General features: G+C 40.9%; 1 protein-coding gene across 1 annotated transcript; it reads left to right on the top strand.

Moving 5' to 3' along the window:
* The first annotated feature begins 1,386 nt into the window (after positions 1 to 1,386).
* si:ch1073-13h15.3 (inactive all-trans-retinol 13,14-reductase) lies at positions 1,387 to 11,648 on the top strand. Its single transcript, XM_017433852.3, has 11 exons — positions 1,387 to 1,632; positions 2,922 to 3,104; positions 4,387 to 4,628; positions 4,696 to 4,891; positions 4,999 to 5,196; positions 6,046 to 6,165; positions 6,241 to 6,379; positions 7,117 to 7,226; positions 7,331 to 7,497; positions 8,481 to 8,640; positions 8,858 to 11,648. Exons 1-11 carry the CDS (start codon positions 1,476 to 1,478, stop codon positions 9,025 to 9,027), a joined length of 1,842 nt encoding a protein of 613 aa, XP_017289341.1. The 5' UTR covers positions 1,387 to 1,475; the 3' UTR covers positions 9,028 to 11,648.
* Positions 11,649 to 13,104: the final 1,456 nt, after the last annotated feature.

The following is a 13,104-nucleotide window of genomic DNA, read 5'->3' as shown; positions in this document are numbered from 1 at the left end:
GCAGTTAGGTCATCCACATGTTTGCTTCCCTTCTGTCTTTGTGTTCAGCCCGATGCTGTAGAGCTCTGATGATGTGGAGGCGAGAGTCCAACAGAAGGTACTGATCTGTGTGGGTTGGTTTCCTGTGGACCAGGGGTCTCCAATCCTGGTCCTCGAGGGCCACTATCCTGCATGTTTTTCTTGTTTCTCTGCTCCAACACACCTGATTCAGTGGTTAAATCACCTCTTCATGTTCTGCAGAAGCCTGTTAATCACCCATTGATTCAAACCAGGTGTTGGAGCAGAGGAACAAGTAAAACCTGCAGGATGGCGGCCCTGAGGACCAGGATTGGACACCACTGCTGTAGACCTTAATGTTTCCATGTGAACCAAACAGTCCAAAACAGGCAGCTAGTAGTCGTTAGCATCTTCTCTGGTTGTCAACAGAGTTGAAGTGTCTGGTGAACATTTCTACTTCTTTAGCTTGGATTCACCCGGGTATCGTCCACATATCTGAACCAATGGCTCGGTGTAGCTCCCTCAAAGGAGTTCAGGGCTTTTTTGTTCCACTTCCTCCATGTAGAGATCGGCTACAGTCGGTGACACTGGAGATCCCATGGCACAGCCAAGCTTCTGTCTGTAAAAACTGTCATTATGCTTGAAATAAGTGATGGAAAGGCAGAGGTCCAGCAGGATGCAGATCTGGTCTGGGGTGAAGTTGGTCCTGCTGTTTAAGTCATGGTCTTGTAGGAGTCGTTTTCTGACGGTTTCCACTATTTCTGATGTGGGTACGCAGGTGAAAAGAGAAGTGACATCAAAAGATACAAGGAGCTAGCTTCAAATGTTGAACTTTGTTAGTAAAATCAGCAGAGGTCTCTGTGTGGTGTGGCGTGTTTGACAGCTAGCAAACTTGCAGAGGTTAAAGGATGCCAGCCGTTTCCACAGCAGGTCAGAGTTCTCAGACCGGTCCAGCTTGTGGTCCAGCACCAGACCCAAGTGCTTGTAAGACCTGACCACCATCTGAGGAGGCAGGGTGGACCTCTGGAAGTTTCAGAAGCGTCACACTATCAGAGATAGGTCAATATGACCACAAACTTTATCTGCATAGCAGGATACGGTCAAAGCTCTTCTCAGATCTCATGACGTGCCCGTCACAGTCTGCATCAGCAGTTTGGTGAAAAACAAAAAATCTTTTATAAATCATGCGCCAGTGAGGTCAGCGTAGGTGGAGATACAAACAGAAAACTAACTGTGTTTCGTATGGTTTGTGCAGCGATAATCTTTAGTTCCGTCATCACGAGAAAAGTGGGTGTTTCGCTCATTTATCTTTACTGCTCCTCTTTACAGATAGCGTTACATATTAATGCCACGGCCATGAAAGTCAGACCTTTGGCACAGCAGCTCAATAAAAAGGAGCATTCTGAGATTCAGAACGATCACAGCTGAGACGACTGCCACAGAAACAGTCATTTGATTTCATTTTATTTCTTTTAAAAATGTGGCTCTTGATCATCCTGGTCTTGTTGGTCGTTTGGGCTGGTGGCACCTACTGGTACCTGTTTGGGAAAGCAAGTCCTTTCTCGCTGGAGTCGGTGAGGCCCCCGGGTCCTCGCGAGTTCGATCAGAAGAAGAGGGACAAAGTCATCAAGCAAGGTAAATCTGATGCGGATGAAAAGCTCGCAGGTGCATGGCTTCAAACAATTGCAGACTGAAAAGTAAGCCTCAAACACATAGTTGCTAGGTTAAAAACTACAAGTAATATCTTAAAATGTTTTGAACCGTGAGCAGCAGAAGACTCTGATAGTCACAAATGGGAATTTTATGTTTTTACTGTATTTTATTCTAATTGTACGGAAAGCATTTTGAGCTAAAATATAACTGAAGACTGGAAATTTGGATGTACGGTCTCTGCACTCTGGAATGATTTGAAAGAAAACCAAAAGTCCTACAGAAATAAAAGCCATGTTGGATGAAAGAAGACAAAAACTGCTACGTTTTGATGAATAATTTGTAAACAATTTGTTTGCAATAGGGTTCAAATTTTAGGATGACTCTAAAGTTGGTGTGACATCATCAACAATAAATAAAAATCCTAAAACTTAAACTGTGAATGTGTGAAAACCGTAAAAGGTGTCAAATTGTTAGTTCATCCAAGTAAAGTCCAATTTTCTGTGACCCGTTTAAAACTTTGAATGATGTTTTTACTGTAAAGTGTGAGTCAGTTTTTTTGCACACTTTATCAGATCGAGCCACACGTTTCGATGCTTTATTTGAATGTTTTAACTCAAAGCTGTGCAACAAGACACAGGTTGATCATTTTTTTAATAAACAGTAATAAGCTACTGTCTGAAATTCCAACAAACATTAATTTTCCTTTATAAACCCCAGCAGTCCCTGCAGTTTGGGGGATTACATCTGTAAAACTAATTATTTGGTTTTAATAACTTCGCATAAATGTGGATTTTCTTTACCCAAATTTAAAGCTATTTTTTCCTGGCTTGTACAGTTTTTAAGCAATCTTAATTAAAAGTCCCCTTCATGTTCTTCATTAAAAGTCCCCTGCAGCTATTTTTGTACTGATCCTTTTCCTTTTTTTATCTGTTTGCTGTTCCATAAAAGCCATCGGAGATCAGACCTAAATAAGCAGAAGTCCAATTAGTTTTCCTTCGTGTGTGCTTTATCTAAATTAAATTACAATTTAAAGATTGTGATAGCGTCTTAATCTATGTTTACTGCGGACAGATCTCATATTTGGGCTTTTGTTCAGTATTTATGGACCGGAAAGGTGTGGACTGCAACCTTAAGACTGTTAAATAACACATTTTCAGCATGTAAAACATGTTAAGCTCTCAGTTTTAACACCTAATGGCATCACAGCTTTATGACAACATGCAGTGGAGCGAATGCATTCATTTCCAGCGTCCCCGTGTGTTTCTGTCCAGGTTTCAGTGCTGATAAAGTCCCCCAGAACCTGGACGTGATTGTGATCGGCAGTGGGATCGGCGGACTGACAGCTGGAGCCACGCTGGCCAAAGCAGGAAAGAAAGTCCTGATTCTGGAGCAGCACGACCAGGCCGGAGGCTGCTGCCACACCTACATAGAGAAAGGCTTCGAGTTTGACGTCGGTGAGGATGTTTTTTATTTAAATCAGCTTGTTGGTAAGAATAGTCAGTCATATTTTAATTCTCTGACACTGAGAGAACACCAGCAAATAGAATAATAAATAAAAAACATCTTTCAGGTGTTTCAATTTGTTTGTGTCACACAATCACATCGCTGTTAAAAGTGCTTCTCATCATAAACAAAAACCTCAGACCAACTGTTGAGCACGGTGGTGGAAGGGTGATGATTTGGGTTTGCAGTCATTGAGGTGACTGTGTTTTTTAAGTATTTTAGAGGCCATCTGTCCGAGAGATTTGGCCAAAAATGCGTCAAAACGAGAAGAAAAAGACCCCAAACACAGCCGCCAATTCACAACAGAAAGGTTGAAAATTAAAATCCTTCAGGTCGTTAAACCTACATGCTGTATGAGTTTTATGCAAACAGATAACTGGAAAATTTTAAGTAAAACATGGAGACAAAACCTCCAGTATGATGAAAAGTTTATACAGATCATGATTATTTCAAGTCATCAACCCTTTAAATGTCTTCTTGGTTTTTCAAACACTGTTTTACATAATATGTTGGTTTAATGTTAGATTAACCACGTTGTGAGATCTAAAGTTGTATTTACCTCATTTAAAACCTAATAAACCAGATGATATTTTAATTATGTCTAAATATCTAAAAACCCTGAATTATAGCAAGGTGTTCTCCTTTTTTTTAACCAGGAATATACTTTCATTAAATCATTGTGATTCATGCAATATAAGAAAAGCCCGTTTGTTTGTTAATCTGTTTTTGCAACCAACTGTAGCTACAGATTATTTTCTCGTAGTTTATTTGGTTTGAATTTTATTAAAATGTGAACTAAACAAAAAAAATTAACTTATTTTCTGTCAGCAGCCTCGACAATTACCTGACAAATTTAGCTGTATTTGCTTAATTGCACCATTTAATTTATTCAAACACAAAACAGTCTTTGTTAATTTTTCATAATATGTTTCGTTTGCAAAAAAATATTTGCACAAGTAACAACTAACGCCATTTATAAAAAAAGCGGGAACACATAGAGGCACAGAATTTGAACAAATGTTACATTTATTGATCATTATTGTTTATTTTACAGCAGGAACAAACAAATTATAATAAAATAGCTACTTCTCATGACAAATATAGTATTTTTAAGTTATTTATGTTGTATAGTAGTAAGTTTTTTATGTTTTTTTTACTGAAAGTTGTAAAAACCTAATTTTGCATGTTTTTTTAAATGAAACAGATGTTTAACACCCTCTCCTTTGTCTTCAGGTCTTCACTACATCGGTCAGGTCCATGAGAACAGTCTGCTACGAATCGCCTTCGATCAGATCACCGAGGGCCAGCTGGAGTTTCAGAAGCTCCATCAGCACTTCGACACCATCCAAATCGGCCTGGGTGACGAGAAACGGGAGTACACCATCTTCTCTGGGAAAACTGAGATGAAAACCCACCTAATAAAACAGTTCCCTGCTGAGGAGGAGGCCATTGAGACTTTCTTCAAAATCATGAAGGTATTTATTATCAGCCTAACATCAACCCTAACTGCCCGTAGATTTATCATTTTCTTTAACTCGACAGATTTCAGCGAAGAAGACTCATTATTTGGCGACTCTGAAGCTGATCCCTCAGTGGGTCTCATTGTTCCTGCTGAAATCGGGAATCGCAGATCTCGTCTCTCCAGTTTTCCGCCTCTCCGGCACATGTGCAACAGAATACATGAACACTTTGACCAAAAACAAGGATCTGCAAATCCTCTTTTCTTACTTATTCTATGGTGGGTCTTCAACAGGTCCAACATCCACTCAAACCCTGACAGAAACGATAAAATCTGTTTGAGCCTTCATTGGATCAAAACTAAAGTAATACTCTCATCACATGTAGGAGTTCCTCCGAAGGAATCCAGTGTTCTGATCAACGCCCTCCTGATCCATCACTACAAACGAGGCGCCTACTACCCTAAAGGAGGCGCCAGCGAGATCGCTTTCCACATCATCCGCACCATTCAGAAACACGGAGGGAACTGCCTCGTCCGAGCTCCGGTCTCCCAGATCCTGGTTAACGAGAAGGGAGCGGCTTATGGTGAGAATTAAAACCTGTTAGAGGATTAGTTTGTCTCCTTTAAAGTGGTGGTTCTCAGGTTATGAGTAATCATTATCTCACCTGTTGTGGATGTCTCCGTGATCAGCCTCAGTATGAAGAGTTGGAGTTTAATTCTGACTGAACTGGCGAGATGACACCTCATGAAAACCTTTACACTGCCACCAGTTTCTCATTAAATGGTTATTTTAGCAGAAATATTAAGATCTTCCTACAGGAAGTGCTACAGCTAGCTGCTGCTAACTGCCCTTGTAAAACAAAAACAACCTTTGAATGTTGTTTGGAAATTAAAGTCCTAGCATTCCTTTCATGGCAGCATTTTGAACAAAAGCTTGCCCGATTTGTTAGGACTCAGAGTATGTGTTGGGGATGACTCTCAGCTACCACCACACCAAATTTTAGCTTAACATCTGTAAAATTACCTGACTTTTTTGCCTTGTTTTCTGTGTTAGCTATTGTTGATTAGCGGTAGAAGCCAGCTTAACTGACTCCAAAGGTTAATCAGCTGTAGACGTACACATAAGTTTCAGTCAAATCCATCCAGTGGTTCAAGAGATATTTTGCTAACAGGCAGACAAACAAACACAGACTGCATGCCTGTCATGGCGGCGGGCGATAACCGAGGTTTATTAAACAGTGTTTGCATGAACTGCTATGACATTTTTGGGATTGCAGCTGTTTTAAAACAGCTGCAAACAGATAAAAAAAATCAATTTTATCCAAAATTAGGCTGTTCAAAGAGCCATCTGCAACAGGTAAGATAATAACTGTTCCTAAGTTTTCTGAACTGCCCCAATAAAGGCTGAGATGGTGAGACTTTCTGTGTGGCAGGTGTGAAGGTAAGGAAGGGTCAGGAGGAGGTGGAGCTCCACGCACCTGTGGTGGTTTCCAACTGCGGCGTCTTCACCACCTTCCAGAAGCTTCTCCCACCTGAGATCCGGGCCAGACGGGGTGAGTACCTGCCTGACGTGGAGGTGGAGCTGAAGGGCGTCCCGCTGGGTCAGTAACGCCAACCTTTCATCGTAGATGTTCAAAAAAGACTGAGCACGATGAAACACGGCAGAGGATCGTTCTTGGTCTTCTGCGGTTTCGATGGGACCGAGGAGGAACTGGGCCTTGTGTCCACCAACTTCTGGCTGTTCAAAGACAACGACATGGACAAATCGTAAGTACGAAGCTGAGCACAGGAACGTCATTTCACAACTGGTAAAGCTCCTCGGATAAGAAGCAAAACATCTGCAGTGACAGAACAGAAATCGTTGTTTTTGTTGTTTTTTTTTAACCTTTTTTGGATTTACCTTGTCCTGGATGACAGAGAATCTACACCGTCATTTAACAACCACAAGGGGGTGCTGTTGTATAAGGAGCTGATGTAGCTTCTCAGTCGTCCAGGACGTTGTAAATCCAAAAAAGGTTAAAAGACAAAAACAACTGGATTTCTGTTCTGTAGCTGAAGATGTTTGGCTTCTCATCAAAGGAGCTTTATCAGTTCAAAAAGCAGAAACTGTGAAATTCGAGCTCTTAAAGCTGGATTCACCTGCAGATGAACTCACTCTCCTCACAATAGAGGGTCATTAGGGTCTTTTTTTGTCTGATTTACAAATGGACCATTATTGTCACATGAATGAAGGTCTTGATTAGAGTAAAACTGACTGGGGATCAGGTTTAACGCTCAATTTTAGGTGAGACCTTTTCCTCTGTTTGATATATATGGCTTCTTTCACGTCTCTCTCAAACCATCCGTCTTCAAAATATGAACATTTTGGTCCTCAAAGGTCTCCCTTATCCTTGACGTGTATGAGGAGTGTTTATCAGCTGTATAAGGATGGAACTAAAACCACGACTTTTCCTTTTATCGCTCATTTTGTGTGAATAATAAATGTCCTCGCTGTTTTTTGTCAGGATGGAGGAGTTCTTTGCTTTGAGTAAAGAGGAAGCACCAGATAATGTCCCCATGATGTTCATCACAGTTCCATCCGCCAAAGACCCCGAGGCCAAGCTGAGGCACCCGGGTACACACAAACGCTTTGTCTTACTGCTCACGACAAAGACAGAAATTAAACAAATCAAAGGAGACTGGATCTGATTCAAAACTGACGTTGTTTGACCCTTTCAGGGAAATCCTGCATGACCATCCTGACCATGGTGAAGTACGAGTGGTTTGAAGAGTGGACGGACACCACGGTGCGCAAAAGGGGGGACGAGTACTTGGACTACAAATCGAGATTTGCTGAGAACCTGTTCGCCTGGGCCTGCACCGTGTTCCCGAAAATCAAAGACAAGGTAACATCTGTCAACATCTGCCCCAGAGGGTGACAAAGAAATTTAAAAAATCAACTAAAACTTTTATATTTATGTTGTTTAAGCTTCTGTTTCAGATGTGCGCAGTACTTGTATAAATGATGAGTTCATGTTGTTGTTTTCCTGTTTATAGATTCTTCTATAGGTTTTTTTGGGGGCTGTAACTACTTCCTGGATTAAAATATTCAGCTCGTTAAATAAATCACAGCCATAACTTTTGGTTTCTGGAACTGTTATAGATTTTAAAATACTTACCTTACATTTATTTACATCTTTTTCCTCATCGAAATACATTAAGAACTCATTAAATCATAGAAAAATTGAGCTTTTAGTAATCTACTTTAACATACTTATTTAATTTTAAGCTTTTAGCTACTTTAGCTTTAGCTTTGAATTTGAATTACTGTTTTGCTAATTTTATGTTTTAGCTGACAATATGCTGGTTTTAACTTTTAGCTACTGTTCTGCTAATTTATACTTTTAATTACTGTGTTGGTAGTTTTGGCTTTTAGCTACCGTTTTACTTTTAGCCACTGCTTTTAATCACTGTTTTGCCTTTTTTTTTTTTTTTTTTTTTTTTTTTTTTTTCTTTTAGCTGCGATTATGCTGGTTTTACATTTAGGTACTGTTTAGCTAATTTTAGCGTTTAGCTACTATTTTGCTGGTTTAGGCTTTTAGCTGAAACTACACTAATTTTAACATTTAGCTACTGTTCTGCTAATTTCAGCTTTTATTCACCGTTTTGCTTTTTTTTACTTTTAGCTGCCATTATGCTGAGTTTACATTTAGATACTGTTTAGCTAATTTTAGCTTTTAGCTACTATTTTGCTGATTTAGGCTTTTAACTTTTGTTTGCTTTTGTTCTGATTGGTTTAGCTTTTTCAGCTTAGTTTCAGCTTCTTTAACAAACTTCAGCTGTCGTTCAGCCCTCAGCGTTGACCTTTTCTGTTTGGCCGGTTCTTCAGCTGGTCTTCCAGGACGTGGCGACCCCTCTGACCAACATGCACTACCTGGGATCTCAGCGTGGAGCCATGTACTCCGCTGAACACAACCTGGAGCGGTTCTACGCTGAGGCCGTAGCCAAGAACCGGTGCAGCACACCCGTTAAAAACCTCTACATCTCAGGTAGGGGAAAAAATCAGCCACAAGGAGACGCCATGATCAGATATTTGCAGCTGCCACAGGCACAGAAATCTCTCTGAAGTGCTCAGATTCTTTTACATTTAAGGAAGGAGAGTTTCTAAGCCTTTCGCATGTGAGAATGTAGCTGCAGTGTTTTGATTTTATACCAGAATCTTCAGTTTTTGCTCTAATGCTTGCGTCTCTGACGTGTCGTTTCCAGGTCAGGATGTGTTCAGCTGTGGGATCGCAGGCGCTCTACACGGCGGACTCCTCTGCGCCTCCGCAGTGTTGGATCACATCGTCTACATCGACTTGCTCCTCCTCAAAAAGAAGCTGAAGAGGAGGAAAGCCAGGGAGCTGGCCCAGATGGCCAAGAAGAAACTGCAGTAAGGTTTCTGCTCCCGACTTCCCCAGCAGGACAACAGAGGAACTTCACATTAATGGTGCAGCGGGATCGGTCTATTTACTGATCTCCTTGGTAAACTTTTTAAAGGAAAGATGTGACGTTTGCTTCATCCGGTGGAGCATTATTATTACTATGACCAGTTTAAAGCTTCCCCAACTTTTCAGCTTCAAACCAACAAAATATCAGCTTAGATTTTTCCAGTTTAGGTAAAGAAACTTTGCTGGTAGCAAAGTGATAACGCATTATTAACTATGAAACTACTAAGTTAATAATATATGACTATTATGTTTATTTTTTTGGACAGTAATGGTGGAAATGAGTCATTAGCAATCATTTAAGCCATTTAATTTGATCTCACAGCCTTATTGCCTTCGTGAGGCCAAGTTAATGAGGGGCAGACAAAAGCAGACTGAAAAGTAAGCCTCAAACAAACGGTTGCTGTGTGAAAACTATAAGTCAGATCTTAAAAATTCTTAAACCGTGTGCGGCAGAAGAGTCTCACAATTCAGCAACTGAAGTTTTAGGTTTCTGCAGTGTTTTATGCAGAAGTTATGACAAGGTAAAAAGACACTTCACTTTCTGATCTGTGCTAAAATACAAGTCGATCTACGTAAACCTTTCCCTGTATTCTGGAGGGATTTGAGAGAAACTGTAAACCCTACAGCAGTGAGAGACACACTGGATTAAAGAAGACAAAAATCCCTGTGTTTTAATGTATAATTTGTATAGGAACCAAAAAAATGTTGTGAGAGTAAGAGATTAAAAACTTAAAACATCTCAAAAGTTCGTCAATTGTCAGTTGAACACTGGAAAAAAAATCTGTAAAAATCAAAAAACCTAAACCAGAATTGTGTAAAACCCTTAAAAGATATCAAAATGCCAGCTCAGACACATAAAGTCCAACTTTCTGTGACACGTTTAAACTTTAAACGACGTTTCTGCTGTGAAGTTTCCCTGAGCTGCAGAGCTCCGAAGTCGGCTGCGTCTTTTGTTCTCGCAGTTTTTCTTTTTGGTGAATTTTTTTTCTACGACATTCGACGTGCCGCTACTAAAACTCCTGATTGAGCGACACGTTTTGGTGTAGAATTTGCACGTTTTATTTCAAAGCTGTGCAACAAAGATCCAAGGTAGTTATGCTTACACATTAGCATCCTTAATAATTGTAGCTAAGGGGCTAAAAGAGGCCTGACTTCATTAATGTGATCTAATGGTTTTAAGTCCAATTTTATCCAAGATAAAATCAGGTGAATAAGAGTATTAACTTGAAGCTTTTTTGCTGCTCACATGAATGTGTAACACAGGTGAAATGAGGTTTCTCGGCTCCTCTGGGTTTAGTTCCCACCTATGTTGTTCTGACCCGACTCCTAACCCCGGTGCTGTTTGGGTAACAGCTGAAATCAAACGGACGGGGTGAAACCTCAGACTTCCTGCGCTAAGTGAACATTTCCTCAGCAAATGGCGGGCGGATTGGCTGACAAACTGCGGCCTGTAGGGGAGAACCGTGGGGGGATCCGAGGAGAAGAAAGACCCCTCTGTCCAGGACGCCGGTGGGATTCCGGTTCCTCTCCTGCTCTGTTGATCTTCATCCCTCTGCTGCACAAACCAGGGAAAAACCTTTCAATGCAACTCAAAACCTCTCGTATTTTTGAACGTGAAAAGCAAAAACCTTTAAGAAATAAGAAGCAAAACTGGAGGAAGGAGATAATTATACTGACTTTGCATGACTGGAGGTTTAGCAGACCGTAACGTGTAATTACCGTGGCATAAAGAAGGGCATCATTTCAGAAATAAGCACGAAAGAAGCTCCCAACTTTCTTCTGCTGTTCACCGACTGAATCAGGGATCAGAGTAAACTCAGAGTAACTTTTTCCTGGTGACACGAGTCTGGGAGTAAGACAGTCTGCTGGTTGGCTGGGCCGTCTCCACCAGTTTGGCATCTTTTTAATTCGGCATTTCAGCTCCGGGACTGCTTCACCTGAGGCAAAAAGATAGGGGAGACGGGAAAACCCAGCGTGTTTATATTTACCAATTTATTACGGAAGAAATATGAGGCAGAAAATCTCATGGATGAGACAACTCCAAGCAGCAGCAGCCGTCTGAATGTGCCTTTTTGAACAAAGCTTATCAGTAAGACACAACAAGGCCAGCAGTTTTATCATAACTGGATGGCTGACGTAAACTCATTCTGTTGCCTACTAACTATCACTAAACCTATTTTTCTGTTATATACCATTTAATTGCCGCCATTCTGACCTAACACAGTGATTTTGCCCCGCTCGAAGAATGATATACCTCACTGTGCTACGTCTCAACAACCCTGTCTGTCACCTGTCTGACGTGTTCCTTGGTCTTCATGGTGCTGCTTGATCACCAATGTTCTGTAACGAGTCTCTGAGGCCTTCACAGAACAACTGGATTAATAATGAGATTAAATTACACACGTGGACTCTGTTTTACTAATTCGGCGACTTCTAGTTCAGGGTATGAGAGTAAAGGGGCTGGATACGAATTAACGTGTTATTTTATGCTTTATTTATGTTTTCCTCCTGCCTCACAAATATGCAACACTTTGTGTTTGTCTTTCATAAAAAAAATCCCAGTAAAAGGCTTAGAAGTTTGTGTTTTTTTAACGTGACAAAATGTGAAAAGTTCAAGAGGAATGTTTTTTTTCTGTACTGTATTCAGCGTTAATGTGCTAATTCAAACCAATGCATTAAATTTAAATAGATGACACTACAAAAACAAAACCTTCATGCCGACGGTTTCATTTTGATCATTTTAATAAAATAAATTTAACTCTCGGATTAAGGAGCTGTGTGGTAAATTATCTCCCGCTGCCAAAGGAGGGAGGAGCCATTGGACGGATTTTAACGAAGCTCTCAGAAAGTAAGCTACAACTGATTAACGTCACGAGTCAACCCCAATCAAGATGGCCGCCACAACTAAGCAACCTTAGCGAAACACAAAAATAGCTACAAGTCATTTAGCTTTACGGATAACAAGCTCAAATTTGGTGTGGTAGTAGCTGAGCGTCCTCCCCAACAATTCAGGTGCAGCTCATTTGCTTGTATCGTCCCTGTTTGTCTGTTAGCAAAATATCTCATCACCCACTGGAAGGAAACTCCCAGAAAGTGATCATCGGACTGGACCCGAGTCTGAGAGAGATCTTACCACAGATTTATGCATCAAAGCCTCTATTTTTATCACTTTTTATTCTTCAAAGTTACTTTTTGTTGAGTTTACTTAAATTAATTTGTTGTGTTAGTTTGTAGCTGTTCAGCTTTATAATCTTAATCAGTTTTATGCTTTTAGACTGCTGAATTATTTCACATATTTAAATGTTTTTCTGTCAAGTTAAGAAACTTTTACTGAAGGAGACCTAATGCTGACAACAAAGCGAGCCGCGGATGTTAAAAGGAGCTGGTCTGAGGTTGACTTGAAGGGTTTTCTGACCCGCTCAGGCAGTGACTGAACTCCCTCCCACATGTTCAGACCCGCCCTGACATCAGTAGAGGCCCGCAGGGTTCAAACTCAACAAAAGCAGTCCCGTCTTTTTAAATCTGTGCCTCCGACCCGCTCCTTTTTACCCTTTCTGAATTTCTTCAGGTTTAATCGAACTGAAACAGCACTTTCTGCAGACAGGGTAACAGCAGGTTTCTGCTCCCCGTTCTCCGGCCAGTTTTCCTTCTTCTCCAGATGTTGGAGCTCCTCCCCGCTGGCCTGCCGCTGCCTCCCACAGCCCGAGCTCAGCCAGCAGCCACAGCTGCCTTCAGTGTGGAGAGGCTCAGGAGGAAAAAAAAAATCAGACCTCCGAGATGAGAGGAAGACCCGGTCTGAAGACAAGAACCGACGTCCAGCCTGGGCCTGAAGGTGAGAGCAGGTGACAAAACACGACATCTGCTCTCATTAATGCTAAACCGCCAGGCTTATCGCCCTTTGATCACATAATAGATGAAATATTTCAACTTTAACCTCTTGCTGCATGTAGAGTTTTAAAGCACAACTATAGGTTTATATGAGAAAAACAAACAAATAGAGTTTTTAGACTTTTTTTTTTAAAC

This window comes from Kryptolebias marmoratus, linkage group LG17 (genome assembly GCF_001649575.2).
Source record: "Kryptolebias marmoratus isolate JLee-2015 linkage group LG17, ASM164957v2, whole genome shotgun sequence".
NCBI lineage: Eukaryota > Metazoa > Chordata > Actinopteri > Cyprinodontiformes > Rivulidae > Kryptolebias > Kryptolebias marmoratus.
This window is presented reverse-complemented; position numbering and strand designations above follow the sequence as displayed.